The sequence below is a fragment of the Anabrus simplex genome, chromosome 2 (assembly GCF_040414725.1).
Source record: "Anabrus simplex isolate iqAnaSimp1 chromosome 2, ASM4041472v1, whole genome shotgun sequence".
Classification (NCBI taxonomy): domain Eukaryota; kingdom Metazoa; phylum Arthropoda; class Insecta; order Orthoptera; family Tettigoniidae; genus Anabrus; species Anabrus simplex.
This window is the reverse complement of record NC_090266.1, coordinates 977734470-977751135: the sequence shown is the minus strand read 5'-3', so window position 1 is coordinate 977751135 and position 16666 is coordinate 977734470. Positions and strand designations below refer to the sequence as shown.

At 38.5% G+C, this 16666-nt stretch overlaps 1 protein-coding gene across 2 annotated transcripts in view; it reads left to right on the top strand.

Annotated features, from left to right (window-relative positions):
* Positions 1-16666, top strand: part of LOC136864592 (histone lysine demethylase PHF8) — a 557749-nt gene that overhangs the window by 522876 nt on the left and 18207 nt on the right. For both annotated transcript variants that reach the window (XM_067141799.2, XM_067141798.2), the window contains one exon: positions 15167-15272. In XM_067141799.2, coding sequence (XP_066997900.1) covers positions 15167-15272 — 106 coding nt within the window. The remainder of the gene's footprint in view (positions 1-15166; positions 15273-16666) is intronic.

Genomic DNA, 16666 nt, shown 5'->3' with positions numbered 1-16666 from the left:
TGCCATACGGATGCCTCCAATGCGGTGCTATCAATATCAAAGGTTCGGACACATGGTATCTCGTTCGAATCAATCTTTGTGTGGTACGTGTGGAAAAGAAGTTCATGACTCAGGACAGTGCATACCTCCCAACAAATGCACTAACTGCCCTGGTCTTCATTCTCCTAGAGATAGAAATTGTCCAGTCTGTCTCAGTGAGAATATCCAGGAGATCAACTCACTGAATGGTCTTTCATATCAGGAATTGCACCGTTAGTTTAATTCCATGAATGCACCTGCAAACACACTAGATATCACTGCTTTCAGAGCTTACCAGGTTAGTCCCTTCTAGCCACACTTTCTGAGAAGATCACTGCACCCAAGGCAGTAGTTGCTCCTGTGAGCAATGCCGCAAAGAATTAGTCTTGAAGGTGGGGTCTTCCCCACCTTCGACCACAAACAAGTCTGTGCCTGCTTGGGTAAGCCATCACAACAGGGGGAAGGCCAATTCTCCCTCCCCCAAGAGGTTGGCAGAGGCTGATCCCAGGCCAGTGGAGGCAGCATTGTGCACTGGGGCTGGGAATCCATCTTCCAGCCTGTCTAAACAAGAAAAGCAGGCAGGGAAGAGAGATGCCCTTACTAGGGGGGAACATGCCTTCCCTCTGGCGCGTCTGTGTTATCGCCAGTAGGTACACCTGCTGGAAATCCTGCGCGCTCGTCTCATAGAAGGAAACCCTGACCCCGGGAAAAGTCAAAGAAACTCAAGGCGTACATCTGTCTCCATCTTCAGATGGTGATGTGAATGTAGGTTAAGTAGCATCACGCCGCTTAAAACGTAATTCCTTTTTAAGAAGCCCACACTATCTCACTGTTACAGTGGAATTGTAACTGTTATGATAGGCATCTTACTGAACTGCACCAGCTTATCAGTCAGTTTACGGCATGTACAGTCTATATTCAAGAAACCAATCTCGGACCAGGTCAGCATATGTTCCTGAGGAAGTTTAGACTATACTCAGCAGAATGGTATTATGCTAACTGAGCTTACGGGGAAGTTAGTATTTCTACCTATTCTGATACCTACAGTGAAGAGGTTCCTCTAAGAACCCAGCTGGAGGCAGTGGTGGTACGTGTTTTTTTTCTTGTCTGTCATAGCTACATTTTGTAATATTTATTTCCTACTAGGCCAGCCTCTTATTATCAGTGATGTAATTGATCTTATAGATCAGGGATTTCCAATTTGTATGGGCTCAAGGGCCATTTTGGAAACCTTAGTCATATTCGCGGGCTGCACTTCAATAGGCAAATTTTCATAAAATTCTGCAAATAGTACAGAAGCACCACTATGAAATAATAAGCATAGTTCAATTGAAATGAGGGTTTGATCATTTTAATTGCTTAAAACATTATTTTAAAATTGCATAAAAGGGTGAAATTTGGAGCCGAGCTGAGTGGCTGAGACGGTTGAGGCGCTGGCGTTCTGACCCCAACTTGGCAGGTTCGATTCTGGCTGAGTCTGGTGGTATTTGAAGATGCTCAAATACGTCAGCCTCATGTCTGTAGATTTACTGGCACGTAAAACAACACCCATGGGACAAAATTTCGACACCTCTGCGTCACTAAAAGCATAAAAAATTGTCATTCGAATGCAAAAATAATAAGATTATTACTTAGGAATTTGGATTTTAAATGCTTTAAAATCAAATATAATCTGTTGAGAACAAGTGAATACTTGAAAAGAGGAACTAGTATTAAAGAATACTTAGTTCTGACTTGGGTCCATACATATATACATACATAATCATTATAGACTGTTATGCCTTTCAGCGTTCAGTCTGCAAGCCTCTGTGAATTTACTAAACGTCGCAACAATCCTCAATTTGCAACTAGTGTTGTGGCCTCATTTACCTCTATATCTCTTATCTTTAAATCGTTAGAAACCGAGTCTAACCATCGTCGTCGTGGTCTACCTCTACTTCTCTTACCCTCCATAACAGAGTCCATTATTCTCCTAGGTAACCTATCCTCCTTCATTCGCCTCACATGACCCCACCACCGAAGCCAGTTTATGCGTGCGGCTTCATCCATCAAGTTCATTCCTAAATGACCCTTTATCTCCTCATTTCGAGCACCCTCCTCCCATTGTTCCCACCTATTTGCACCAGCAATCATTCTTGCTACTTTTATGTCTGTTACTTCTAACTTACGAATAAGATATCCTGAGTCCACCCAACTGTCGCTCCCGTAAAGCAAAGTTGGTCTGAAAACAGACCAATGTAAAGATAGTTTCGTCTGGGAGCTGACTTCCTTCTTACAGAATACTGTTGATCGCAACTGCGAGCTCACAGCATTAGCGTTACGACACCTTGATTCAATCTCACTTACTATATTACCATCCTGGGAGAAAACACAACCTAAATACTTGAAATTATCGACCTGTTCTAGCATTGTATCACCAATCTGACGTTCAGTTCTGTTGAATTTCCTATCCACTGACATCAATTTAGTCTTCGAGAGGCTAATTTTCATACCATACTCCTTGCATCTATTTTCAAGTTCCAAGATATTAGACTGCAGGCTTTCGGCACAATCTGCCATTAAGACCAAGTCGTCACCATAAGCCAGACTACTTACTACATTTCCACCTGACTGAATCCCTCCCTGCCTTTTTATACAATTCAGCATATGATCCATGTAAACTACGAACAGCAAAGGTGAAAGATTACCGCCTTGTCTAACCCCTGTAAACACCCTGAACCAAGAACTCATTCTACCATCAATTCTCACTGAAGCCCAATTGTCAACATAAATTCCTTTGATTGATTTTAATAATCTACCTTTAATTCCATAGTCCCCCAATATAGCGAACATCTTTTCCCTCGGTATCCTGTCATATGCTTTCTATAGATCTACGAAACATAAACGCAACTGCCTATTCCTCTCGTAGTGTTTTTCAGTTACCTGGCCCATACTGAAAATCTGATCCTGACAGCCCCTCTGTGGTCTGAAACCACACTGGTTTTCATCCAACTTCCTTTCAACGACTGATCGCACCCTCCCTTCCAAGATGCCAGTGAATACTTTGCCTGGTATACTAATCAATGACCGAGCTCGATAGCTGCAGTCGCTTAATTGCGGCCAGTATCCAGTAATCGGGAGATAGTGGGTTCGAGCCCCACTGTCGGCAGCCCTGAAAATGGTTTTCCGTGGTTTCCCATTTTCACACCAGGCAAATGCCGGGGCTGTACCTTAATTAAGGCCACGGCCGCTTCCTTCCACTTCCTAGGCCTTTCCTATCCCATCGTCGCCAAAAGACCTATCTGTGTCGGTGCGACGTAAAACAAATAGCAAAAAAAAAAAAAAACTAATCAATGAGTTACCTCGATAGTTGTTGCAGTCCTTCCTGTTCCATTGCTTATAAATAGGTGCAATTACTGCTTTTGTCCAATCTGAAGGTACCTTACCAACACTCTGTGCTAATTTTACTACTCTGTGAAGCCATTTCATCCCTGCCTTCCCACTATACTTCACCATTTCAGGACTGATTTCATCTGTTCCTGCTGCTTTATGACAATGGAATTTATTTACCATCCTTTCCACTTTCTCAATCGTAATTTCACCAACATCATTTTCCTCCTTCCCATGAGCTTGGCTGTTTGCAATACCACCAGGATGATTTCCTTTTACATTGAGGAGATGTTCAAAATATTCCCTCCACCTCTCCAGTGATTCCCTGGGATCTATTATGAGTTCACCTGAATTACTCAAAACACTGTTCATTTCATTTTTCCCTCCCTTCCTAAGATTCTTTATTACTGTCCAGATAGGTTTCCCTGCTGCTTGACCTAGACTTTCCAGGTTATTACCAAAATCTTCCCACGACTTCTTTTTGAGTTCAACAACTATTTATTTCGCTCTGTTTCTTTCATCTATGTACAAATCGCTGTCTGCCTCGGCCCTTGTTTGGAGCCATTTCTGATAAGCCTCCTTTTTACGTTTACAAGCTGCTCTCACTTCATCATTCCACCAAGATGTTCGCCTTTTCCCACCTTTACACACCGTTGTTCCTAGGCATTCCCTTGCTGTTTCTACTACAGCATCCCTGTATGCCACCCATTCACTTTCTATATCCTGAACCTGCTTACTGTCCACTGTTCGAAATTTCTCACTAATCATATCCATGTACTTCTGTCTAATTTCCTCATCCTGGAGATTTTCTACCCTTATTCATTTGCAGACAGATTTCACTTTCTCTACCCTAGGCCTAGAGATACTAGTTCACTACAGATCAGATAGTGGTCTGTATCATTGAAGAATCCCCGGAAAACGCGTTCATTCCTAACAGATTCCCTGAATTCGAAGTCTGTTAAGATATAGTCTATTATGGATCTGTGTATAAAAATTAATACATTTTTGAACAAGCTTAATATATATATTTGTGACTTTTCTTTACATTATTTCTTACAGTGCACTCGCGGGCTGCAAAAATGCTTTTGCGGGCCGCCATTTGGAAACCCCTGTTATAGATCAACTCCCACCTCCTTTCCCCTGATCGGGTGATTTGAACACTCATACCCATTATGGGACTTTTAAATTACTTACCTCAAAGGAAGGTAATTGGAACAGTTAATAGGAGGACTAGATTTATGCATTTTGTTTACAGGGGCACCAGCACATTTCAGCATAGCGCATGGTACCTTCTCCCGCATTGACATTAGTCTGTGCAGCCATGTGCTCATTCCCCTGCTTTGGTGGGATGTATAGGATGACCTCTATGACAGTGACCATTTCCCCATTATTCTTACTTTGTTGAAGCAGAAATCCATCAAGTCTCCTCCCTGATAGATTCTTAAATCTACTGATTGCATCTCTTGTTATGGCCATAACCTTGGAGAAGCCAGGTTGACTCACACGGGACAGGACGCCAGTGGGTTACTTGTGCAGTACTCCACCAACAACTATGCAGTCCTAGTCAAATGTTCCATATTTCTGAACTACTCAGTCTATCAACATCAATTATGTTCAGCGTTACAGACAGACTCCTCAAGATTTTCACCACGGTCACTTACATCTGATTTTTAACGACAAAACTTCATACGTCACTTTTATCTATCTATTAGTGAACGTGTTTTTCCTTGTGCATGTACTAATGTACTAATATCCATGTGACGACCTTTACAAGGGTTTTTTATTCTTGTGTCGACTGATGATGTCCCGCTAGTGATGAAACATCGATTGATTTTAATGTAGTCTATTAATTAATGACGCAAATTGTATTGTAAAGGTGGAATGCGTGATAAGGATTGCTAAAGTGACAAATTCTACACATCCATATAAACCTATGCAACATTTTGCACCACCTTTGGGGGACAGCCAACAATTTTTTATTTTTTTTACACGAATCGTTAAAGAAAGGAGCAATCAGGAAACAAAATTTCTTTGACAATAAAATACAGTATATAGCCTACCGAACTCGATAGCTGCATTCGCTTGACTGCAGCCAGTGTCCAGTATTTGGAAGATAGTGGGTTCGAACCCCACTATCGGCAGCCCTGAAGATGGTTTTCCGTGGTTTCCCATTCTCACACCAGGCAAATGCTGGGGCTGTACCTTAATTAAGTCCACGGCCGCTTCCTTCCCAGCCCTAGCCCTTCCCTGTCCCATCGTCGCCATAAGACATATCTGTGTCTATGTGACGTAAAGCCAATAGCAAAAAAAAAAAAAAAAAAAAAAAAACCAATATAGCCTAATCAACAAACAGCAAAAAACAGAAAATGATGACAACAACTGGCTAATATTCACCCTAGATTAATTAATCGACCAAACACTACCTTTCCAAAGAAAAAAAGAAATCTGCTAGAGAAGGCATTCAGGTTCAACTGCCATGAACGTCATACCGAAAACAGCATAAAACAGCTGATCACGAACGGAGAGATTGTTTACGACAACATACGCATAAAACAAAGAGAAGTAATAAAAAACGTAGCCATCAACGAAGCCCTAAAAATAGTCGCACAAGAAGATTCCACCAAACAACCAAATTGTGCAGATCAATATTCGACATTGAATGTGGTTAAGAACAGAATAAACCTAATTGTGACCAAAGCAGATAAAATGAACACAAGAGTCATGATGAAGAGAAAAAAAAGTACGTAGAGAAAACAATAGAATTCATCAACAGCAATGGAATTCAAGAATTACAGCACAACCCAACAAATAAATCTCAAAACAAAATAAAACAAGCGATCAAGCAAACAGAGTTTATTCTCACAAAACAAGAAAAGGAAAGTATTACAATCAAAAATCAAATAAAAAATCCCAAACTTCCCACACTATGAGCCCTCCCCAAAATACACATTCACTCTTGTCCCATTTGACCAATAGTAAATTTCAAAGATGCGCCAAGTTAGAATTTAAGCAAACAACTTTGCCAAATCCTAAAAGAAAAAAATCTCACTTAACACTCACACTACCAGACCATATTCATGTATATGTCCCTGAAAGCCAGGCTTTTTCTGCAATATTTAAATTTATTTTTTCTTGTAATTATGCTACAAACTTTATTGAAACTTATATCATTTCAAAGGTGTGTTCTTCTACATTAACATATAAATAAACACAATTATTTTCAATAAATCTCAAATTTTACAGGGGTTTTTTCAACTATGTAAATTGTAACAAGACAGTCCAAGAAAGGATCACTGATCATATAATTGTATCGCTTTCTTTTCTTTTCATTTATGGTGAACATAACAGGTCATGAGTCCCAATTACAGTGTTCAGGGTAATTGTTGCTTAGGCCTTAAAAATACAAATAAAAGAAGACAATATATAGCCAGAATAATCTTAAAAATTAATTCCAATCACACACAAATCACATTACTAGGAAAAAAATCATTAACGACGATATGTAACTAATATTACATTGCAGTACTAATTAATTCTAATTAAGATTAGAGTAATACTTAAAACAATTATTTTAACAGGATTTTTACTTGGAATCAAATACATTTAATAATATGATTTATGACATTTATACTGGTTTTCCTTTAAATTTTTTCATAATCTATTAAATTATACTCAGAAGTACAGTGTTACGTACAAAGTGAATGTAGCTCCGGTCATACTAAAAATATAGGGATGAATATTATTGTAGAGTCTCATTGCTCTGTTAATTGGGGAGTTCTTATGGATTTAAGTCTTAGCCTTAATGTGTTCGCAAAGACGCACACAAAATGCTGTCACTTGTGTACACTGTTTTATTTACAAGTTATTTACACATATTCACACGCACTAATAAACTTCCATCTTGAAACAGAACACTACTACAAAGAATAAGGAGAGACTGCAACGGTTGCATGTTAACTACCAACCCAACAAAACCAATTCACATACTTGACTTCAAACACTTCAACACGACTTCCACACAAGACTCATCAAAACAACTCAACTCTATCCTCAAGACTGCCTCTTTATATACGTTGCCTGGCCAGGCTTCTTGAAGAATAAGACATAACATGTTTTCTCGTAAACTCCAATAGCCTATTTACAACGTAAAGAATTTTCTGTACAATTCTAGTCGCACCATGCATTGTTCTGGACTTATTACAGTCTGTTGCACAATATTGCAGTGGATTATACATCATATGTACAGGTAATAATAAATTATATACTATTAATTACATGTTCTTGCATTAAATAAACTCATATTAATATATACAGCAGATGTTTCATGACATAACCTCACAACAATATTATCATGATTTATACCAAATAAATTCTGGGCATAACTACATAAATAATAATACTAATAAATGTAAACAACTTCATAGCCACACCTCATAAGTCATAAATAATCATAATAATCGATATTTGCATTATTTACCCATGGGTTAGAGAATATTGTTTCAAAATTATATTAGTCTGTTACACTTGCGTCAGCCTTTGCTAGAAAGGAGTTTCTAGGATGACTTAATTTATATGGTGCATAGAACGTTATTGATTTCAATATATTTGAGTCATCAAGTATATAATTAATTATTCAAATCTTTGCAACTTCGTATGTGGCACAAGCAATTCACACCCTGTTCCTTCAGTAGATCTGAATAATTTATGAAGGTTGGGTAATTTCACGTGATTTTATAAATCATAGATTTTGAAAACTTGTTTTGAGCACTCTCAGAAAGATTGATATACCATGTGGTCATTGGGTTCCAGACAGTTGAGCCATACTCAAATCTGGACCTTACATATGAGTTCAACAAAATTAAGAGTGTCTTTGGACGAAATAATAAATTCCATATAATAAACCCTAACATTTTCAGATCATTATTCATAATTTTTAAATATGGTCGTTAAATCTTAAATCTTCCTTGAATGTTATTCCTAAATCCATTTTCGTCTTGACACAAGTTAATATGTCAGTATCCATTGCATAGTTTTACTTAATCTTCTGTTTCGTCCAAATAAATTTCATGCACACATTTATTTATATTAAAATTTAACTTATTCTGTTTGCTCCAGTCTACAAGAGAATCTAAATCATTTTGAAGTTGTTGACAATCAGATACTGTTTTAATAGATTTGTATATTTTAATATTATAAGAAATAGCAATGACCCCAAGTTAGAACCTTGAGGAAATCCAGAATTCACATCAAACTTGGAAGATATATGACCTTTGTAACTTACAATCTCAGTTCTATCCTTTAAATAGGATACCAATAAGTTTTGTAATGTAGTTGAAAATCCAAAGAAAGGTAATTTATTTATTATGCAATCAGGATTAACCTTGTCAAAAGCTTTTTGAAAATCCATATTCATCTAAACTGGCAGATACATATTCAGTAAAGTTGCAAAGATTTGTTACTGTGGATCTTCTCACCATGAATCCATGTTCACTTATTATCACCAAACCCATCTTGTTGTGGGTAAAATCTTTAATTTCTAAAAACCTCTCTGATGGCAGGTAAAATAGATGTTTGTAGCATACACCTCACCAGTTACGGTACCTTCAAAGAAGAATGGCCAATTAAACCACACGATGACGAACCACACCACACATGAACACCAGGTAGATTAACATATTTGTCTATGTAAATGTGAGGATTTTCAGGAGCCCAGTACACGCAGTTGTGGCAGTTTACAGTACCGTTCAGTTTGAGTTGTGCCTCGTCAGACCTTTTCTTATGCACATCCTGAACAATACCGTCGGCTTCAAATTTATCCCAAATACGATAAACTGTTGTACGTGTTGGTGCCTGATTTCCATATGTTACGCCATTGCCATTGTATTTCCATCATATTTCATACTTCCAGTACCGCTTCAGTACGGCCTTGCGTTGCTCGAACTTCATTCATTGCTGCACTGTCATCTGCTGGAAAACGTGCTAAGATTGTCGCGCCATTCACATGAGCCTTATCATCTGTTAAGAAAAGAGTGGTCTATGCTACCGTGCAAGAATTGCAACGATATATCATTTTGTTCCAAAGATATTAACTATCAAAGAGTGTCTACATTTATCTAGACCCCTCTGTATAGCTTGTCCGTAAAACTCTTAAATCGTGCGGTTAGGGCGCGCGACTGTGAGTTTGCATCCAAGAGATAGTGGGTTTGAATCCCACTGTAGGCAGCGCTGAAGATGGTTTTCTGTGGTTTTCCATTTTCATACCAGGCAAATGCTGGGGCTGTACCTTAATTAAGGCCACAGGCCGCTTCCTTCCAACTCCTAGGCCTTTACTATCCCATCGTCGCCATAAGACCTATCTGTGTCGGTGCCAATAGCAAAAAACTCTTAAATCTATTTACTGAAGCCATACTACTTCTTGCATCATTAAAAGATATTTCCAAACGATGATTGGCACATTGCCACACAGTAACATTCTGGAATCTGTCTTGAAGTAATTTTCTAACACCATTACGTGCAAAAAACATCACTGCAGCTCCAGCACAAGTGACAGACAAAACTTAATCATTTAAGTACTCTTCTGACATGGTAAGGCTTCCAGGTCAACATTAACATGTTTACAGCTTATAAGGTTCAGTTTGGGTTCTGTATTGATGTATAATGTTGATGAGACTTGGTTCTTTAAAAAAGAATTAATTAAACAGTTCATACTGTTCAATACTCGATCCTAATGATTATCTAGGACATGTTTCGACCCTTTTGTGGCCATCTTCAATTAACCCATTCAAGTACCATTTGTTGGAATAAATATGTGACCTGGAATACCATTTTTAAAATGCAATTCCAACAGCTATATACAGTTAACTGAAACATATATTTACAACAAAAAACAACAGGAAATGGGTACCCATTCTCAGGTTTACTTTGAGAAGTCCTTAGCTGTATGAAATACCATAAAACAGTTCTCCACATGTTGGGCCACCCTGCATGTATGGCATTCAGAACCAGCTTTTGGGCGGTTAGGCCGTTTGCGTTTGCGATTGCTGGTTCTGTTCCTGTGATCGTAAGATCTGCGGCCATGAAAGCCATTTTTGGTATTGTATCTCCATGGGGAGAACAGATTTTTGAAAACAGAGAATTCACTTCTCCTTTAGCAGGTTAGCAATCCCTATTTGCTAACATGGCAGGACCACGCAGTTGGTCTGCCACTGTAAGCAGAGTTTTGGAGGGGCGTGCCAATCCATCTGATGAGGCCGAATGGCACGTCTGGGTGAAACTCTGCAAACGCACAGGGCCTAACCACCCAAAAGCTGATTCTGTTCCTGTGATCATAAGATCTGCGGCCGTGAAAGCCATTTTTGGTATTGCATAAGTCTTGTTATCCAGCAGATGTCTAAAAAGTTTGGGAGAAGTATACCAGTTATCCATGTACAGAATTCTCCAACTACTTTAAAGTTCTCTGCACATTTTCATTACTACTTTCTCACTTGCAAGTTATTGGGACTTAGTTCCAGACACATCAACATCACTAACCTTCCCAGTATAAACATTGAATCTCCAGCAGTAACCATTGTCTGATGAACAAACCTTGTAGATTTTTATGCCAGATCTAGCTCTCTTTGATGGATTGTATTGTATGCAAGATAATCTACCTTTGAACTTCATCCAACTCTCATCCATGCAAACTTTTTTACTGAGCATGTACACTCTCTGAAACCTCTCTAAAAGTAATTCCATTACAGGTCTAATTTTCCTGAGTGTATCACTCTCTGTACTAGGAGAATCAGTGGAGAAGTGGAGGAATTTATTGATGGATTTGTATCTCTTGAATGACATAGTTTCCCCAAATATTGGGGTCTCTCGTACCCTGCGTTTGGACCAATTATTCTGTAATGAAGGCTTCCTATTCTGAGATGTCAAAATACAAAGGACAAGATGTGCCTTCATTTCATTTCATCAGCAGTAACAGGAAACCAGTGCTTTTCTTCATAAGAATTATTCAGTCCAGCATCCTTGGCAGCAGATTCCAAAAATAAATTAGCACAAGCATTAGTTTCCCTGGTTACTTGTTCCCAAAAACTGTTCATTCAGGAATACATACACTACTTCTAATTCACTAGGAGCTTTTCGTAACTGTCTCTGAATTACAGCATTAATTTTGCCAATAACACTGCAAATATTATTCTTTGGAGAATTACTTACATGCTCCCATTGCCACATATTGCTGGTGATACACTGCTGGCAAGCCTGACATACAGTAGCAGTCTTGCCGGTAAAAGAGCATTTTGTTCATTGTCTCTGACAAAGTCATCACTCACACGAATTACTGTCATTTCCAACCCAATCTTAATCACTTATGTCGAGTTCTGTGTCACTTTCTTCTAAAAATTTGAGTATCTCTTCTTCGTTGTTTAGCTTTGAAGCTGCCACCTTGACACACATGCGTCAAAGCCACGGATGCTTAGATACGAAATATTCAAATCGCTTGCATTATTTTCACAGCGAATATTCCAAGGAAATCTTATATGTTAAATATTCTGTCATGTATGGAGAAGCTCTCGTACTAATACGAAGTTGATAAACAAAAGACAGCAGTCAAGACAGCGTTCATAAACGTGCGCGGTACCAGGACGGATCTCTCCGTCTTAGTACAAGAAGACACGGCATTGCTTGGATGGAGAGATTTGTCTTTGGGAATGGATTAAAATCAAAATTGTTTGGTCACTTAGAAAAGTGATACATTATGAACAAAGTACACAAATTAAAATGCAGTGCCACTTTTAAGACGACATTTGATTCTTGTTGGCTTGAAAATGTTCTGATATAGTCTTTGTTGAAATAAAATGAAGTGGTGTGAAGACGCCACTGTTTGTTTATGACTTGTTGTGGTGAATGCTTGTCAGAAAGTACTGGAAAAATTGCACTTATTTAAAATGCTGTCATTCTTGTGTATGACAATGTAAGTTATTCTGTTGTCAGTATGTAGTATAATATAGTATAATTAACGCTACATTTGATGACCCCCCCAGTTACGTGCCATTTTAATGAAAGATGTTTTCTCCTTTTTTTCTACTTAATTGTGCATGTGTACTGGTAATTAACCATAAACAAGGCAAAAATGTAAATATTCAAGTTCCCAGGTCGGCACATTTACGTTAGGTCATTAAAAGCCCTTAAAATAAAACTGCCAACCTGATCGGGTACTGGCCTTTGTTTAGCCTTTCACGGGAGATTTGGCATGGGAACTTCAAGCCACATTGTTTGTTTACACTACATCAAATTCTAAGCCTCCGTGGCTCAGGCAGCAGCGCGTCGGCCTCTCACCGCTGGATTCCGTGGTTCAAATCCTGGTCACTCCATGTGAGATTTGTGCTGGACAAAGTGGAGGCAGGACAGGTTTTTCTCTGGGTACTCTTGTTTTCCGTCATCTTTCATTCCAGCAACACTCTCCACTATCATTTTATTTCATCTCTCAGTGATTAATCATTGCCCCCGAGGAGTGCGACAGGCTTCAGCGGCTGGCACAATTCCTATCCTTGCCACAAGATGGGGGCTTCATTTATTCCATCCCTGACCCGGTCACTGACTGGAAAACAGGTTGTAGGTTTTCATTCACAAAGTCTATTGTGTGTTAGTGTCTGTGAAAATGAGTGATTACATAGATGCAACCAGGGAGCTGCCTTGCTGTAGAAGCTAAACTGAACGTCGTAGCCCGCCACTGATGAGTGCAGCCTGTGGAGCACAGATTTGCTTTGCTCCATTAAGCAGGGAGCACATTGCATCCGTCCCGCTTGGTTCAGTTCAGTTCAATTTCCTGCGTATCAGTTCGCATCAGTTGGTCTGCCGCACATACCTTCCGTCTCTTTCGGAAGCTGTCAGTGAACCCGGCTTGGAACAGCGCCTGCAGTAATGTCAACTCTTTGTCCGAAGACAGAGAAATTATAGACTACGAAGAAGAATAAGAAGAAGAGAGATGATTTTGTATACATGAAATACATTTTAAAAGGGAACACTGTGATGAATATTACCTTCACTCTCTGGACTTGCTACTTGATGAGTACAACTTCTTTAAATATTTCAGAATATTACTCTCTCAAGTTTTTGAGTTGCTAAGCGTTTTACCTTTTAAAAAAATCTAATTTCAGAAAACCAATTTCACCTTTTGAGCGACTCGCAGTAACAGTGAAATAACTATTGATTCCCTTTCATATTTTATTTAACAATACTACATGGTCAAAGTAATTAGAATTGTGTAATACTACAAGTCAGTGTACAGTCTGTCATATTCTGTCACTAAAGCAGTTATTTTAGATTTAAATTCAATTTGTAGCAGAGGACTAAAATATCTCGCTGTTTATTCCACGGTTTCATAAAACTTTTTGTCGGCAATCCGCGGGCTTTCTATCCACTTTTGCATATTTTTGCATTTCATTACCAATGTGATGAATTGTATTAATGCACAAATGAAGAATGTGGCCCATATGTACACCATTAAGCCACTGAAGATTTATTTCGTCTTCAAAGTTGATGAGTGATTAGTTCTTTTTTGCCACTTTATAAGCTATTCAAAGCAACATAGCAGTAATTTTTTTTTTTTTCGTGAGAGAGAGCTTTCAAACGCACTTTTCCAAAAACTTTGTGTTTAGCTTGTTTAATTTTCAAATCTGATGTGTGGGCTGCACTTTCTTTATGGTCTTCAATCTTTCCCATCAAGGCTGGAATTGCTTTGCTCTTGAATTGCAGTAAAGCTACCAGTACTTGCAAAGTTTTCTTCACATTCCTTGATTTACTGTTTGCAGATTCAGGAGATACTTCAAAAGCATTGCCATCCATTCTCTTATTACATACAGGTACAAAACAGTTACGTATATATTCAGTTAACTTCTCTAGCTTGTGAACCACGTACACCCCTTGCTTCTACTAACCATGAACTCACCTCGGGAGCACAAACCAAGGGTTTTATCGTTTTTCAGATTACATAAAAACAATTAATGCAATTAAATTTAAACATACACTAATCTCAGATTAACTATGACGGTTAGCTAATTACTACTTATTTTTTCTACATTGGCATGTATGGCATCTGGTGCAATACATATACCGTTAGATTGTCTTTGACAATAACATTTATTTTGCTGAAGTATGATGAAACTTCTATTCTATCGTATTCCAGTAGCCAAAAGTGTGGAAGGACAAAAAAGAGTAAGACAAAGACTATCTTTAACTCCGAACTGATGACACAAAGCGGTTAAGAAGTAAAACAGGAGAATTTTAGAGCAGCAGTTTACAGAAACTTTGATCATGTACTCATATACAGTACATTATGTGTATAGAAAGCAGACAGGCTTGATTTTAAGCTGTAAGCCATCACCTTAAAGAATTTGTGATGGGAACATTCCAAACAGTATCGAATTGATTTATTTTTTCAAAAAAATAGGTACCAATAATGCATACTGTTCACGTACTGCCACAAAAAAAAGCACCGCACTACACAATTCGGTCTGTGGTATAGTGAATATAAGGGAAGTAGGCAGTTCCCTTCACTTCTAAATTCTGTGTTGGTCACTTATTCTTTTACTGGAATTCAAGGTTCTATAAATGTGTACATTATTGTATTCATTACCCTTGGTTTTTTGTGTGTTGATCTCTGTCTGGATAGTTGATGATTTTAAAATCCACTTTCCTTCTCGGGGGAGAATATCTTGTTTTGGAACTGCTTGGTGGTGAGAATCTTTGTTTTTTTTAACTATTCTGTAATTCAAAAATAAATGTTTATTTCTAGGCACCAAAACGACCGTACAACAGGAAGAAAGTTCGTGTACCCGAAGTTTCGTTACCAACGTCGTCATCTCAGGAATTCACTCCAGTAAAGAAAATAGATCCGAAAGGTGAGTTGATTTTTTTTAATCCTGTAAGAAAATCTTGTCCTCATGAATGAATGCTGATGAGATCTAATTCCCTGCCTGCTATTTGCTCTTTCCCATTTGTAGAATAATTCCTTAGATCGGAATGTTGAAAAAAAATCAGTTAGGTACAGTGAAAGTTGCCTTTAAAGACCAGTCATTCTTTCGAAAAATGGCCATTAGTACAGGTGACAACTGATTAAGGTTACAAAATTTTGGTATCGGGGAAGAAGTCATTTCATCACCAGATTAGCTACAATAGGACTTACAGTTTATTAAAAGTAGCATGTACCACATACATAGAGTGAGTTATTTTAAATGTATTTTAGAATGACAGTTTCTTAATTCACATCATTTAAAACTAATTACCTCGGTGTAATGGATTACGATTTATATATACAGGTAAGAATAAATTACATAATATTAATTTATAGGTACAGTGAAACTCGGTTAAGAAGTTCCCGCATAAGAAGTTTTCCCGCCTAAGAAGTGTGATTTTTGATCCCTTGATCAGTTGCATTAAGATATATATTTTTACCGTTTAAAGTGTTCTGTTGTAAATATATTTCATGGTTAAACAGTTCAGATTTTAGAGCCCTTTGAGATAGAAAACGTCCGCTCAAAGCAGCCCATGGTTAGAACCTTCCAGTCTCCGCGCAAGTTGCACCCTGTGTTAGACCGTTCGCGCGCTCACGGTGTGTCTCTGGTGTCGCGGAACCTGTGCGGGCTTGCCAAGGCCATACGACGTCATGCTATGACAACACGGACACCAGATGCTCACTCTCACCTTGTGGAATCGAATCGAACCCATCAGTCGAAATTTTCACTCCACCGTTCCATCTAGCGGAATAGAATCGAACGGGATTCTACGTGGGAAACATAAAGCACACAGTGGATGGTTTGATAAAACTTTTATGCAGTCATTTGCAGGCCGCGACAGGGTGGAAGTCGTTAATCGAGGTGGCCTAAACATTAATTAAAAACTGTAAAGTGTTTTTGTCCACAACATTACTGTTAATCTACCACAAAATTGAATATTCTAACCTGTTTGATTTTTCATTTCCTTGCTTATTTCCTTCCAAGCATTCTCTCTTACGTTGTTGCAATAATACTTATGGGTCTTGTTGTAGAGGAAATTACGTTTTTGAACTAAACTGATAGGATTTTCCGTGCCCATTATTAGTGAGGTGAACAAAAACAACTTCCCGACTCTATGCAGGAAACAGCCGACTTGCCAGCAGCCAGCTGATACACATGCCGCCAAACAGCCGGCCGAAAGATCCCGATTGTCTACGAAGTTGAACGAATGTTGATAGCCAACTGGGCGTTGGTGGTAGGCACACAGAGGCATTGCAATACCACGTGTTGGCATAAAATTG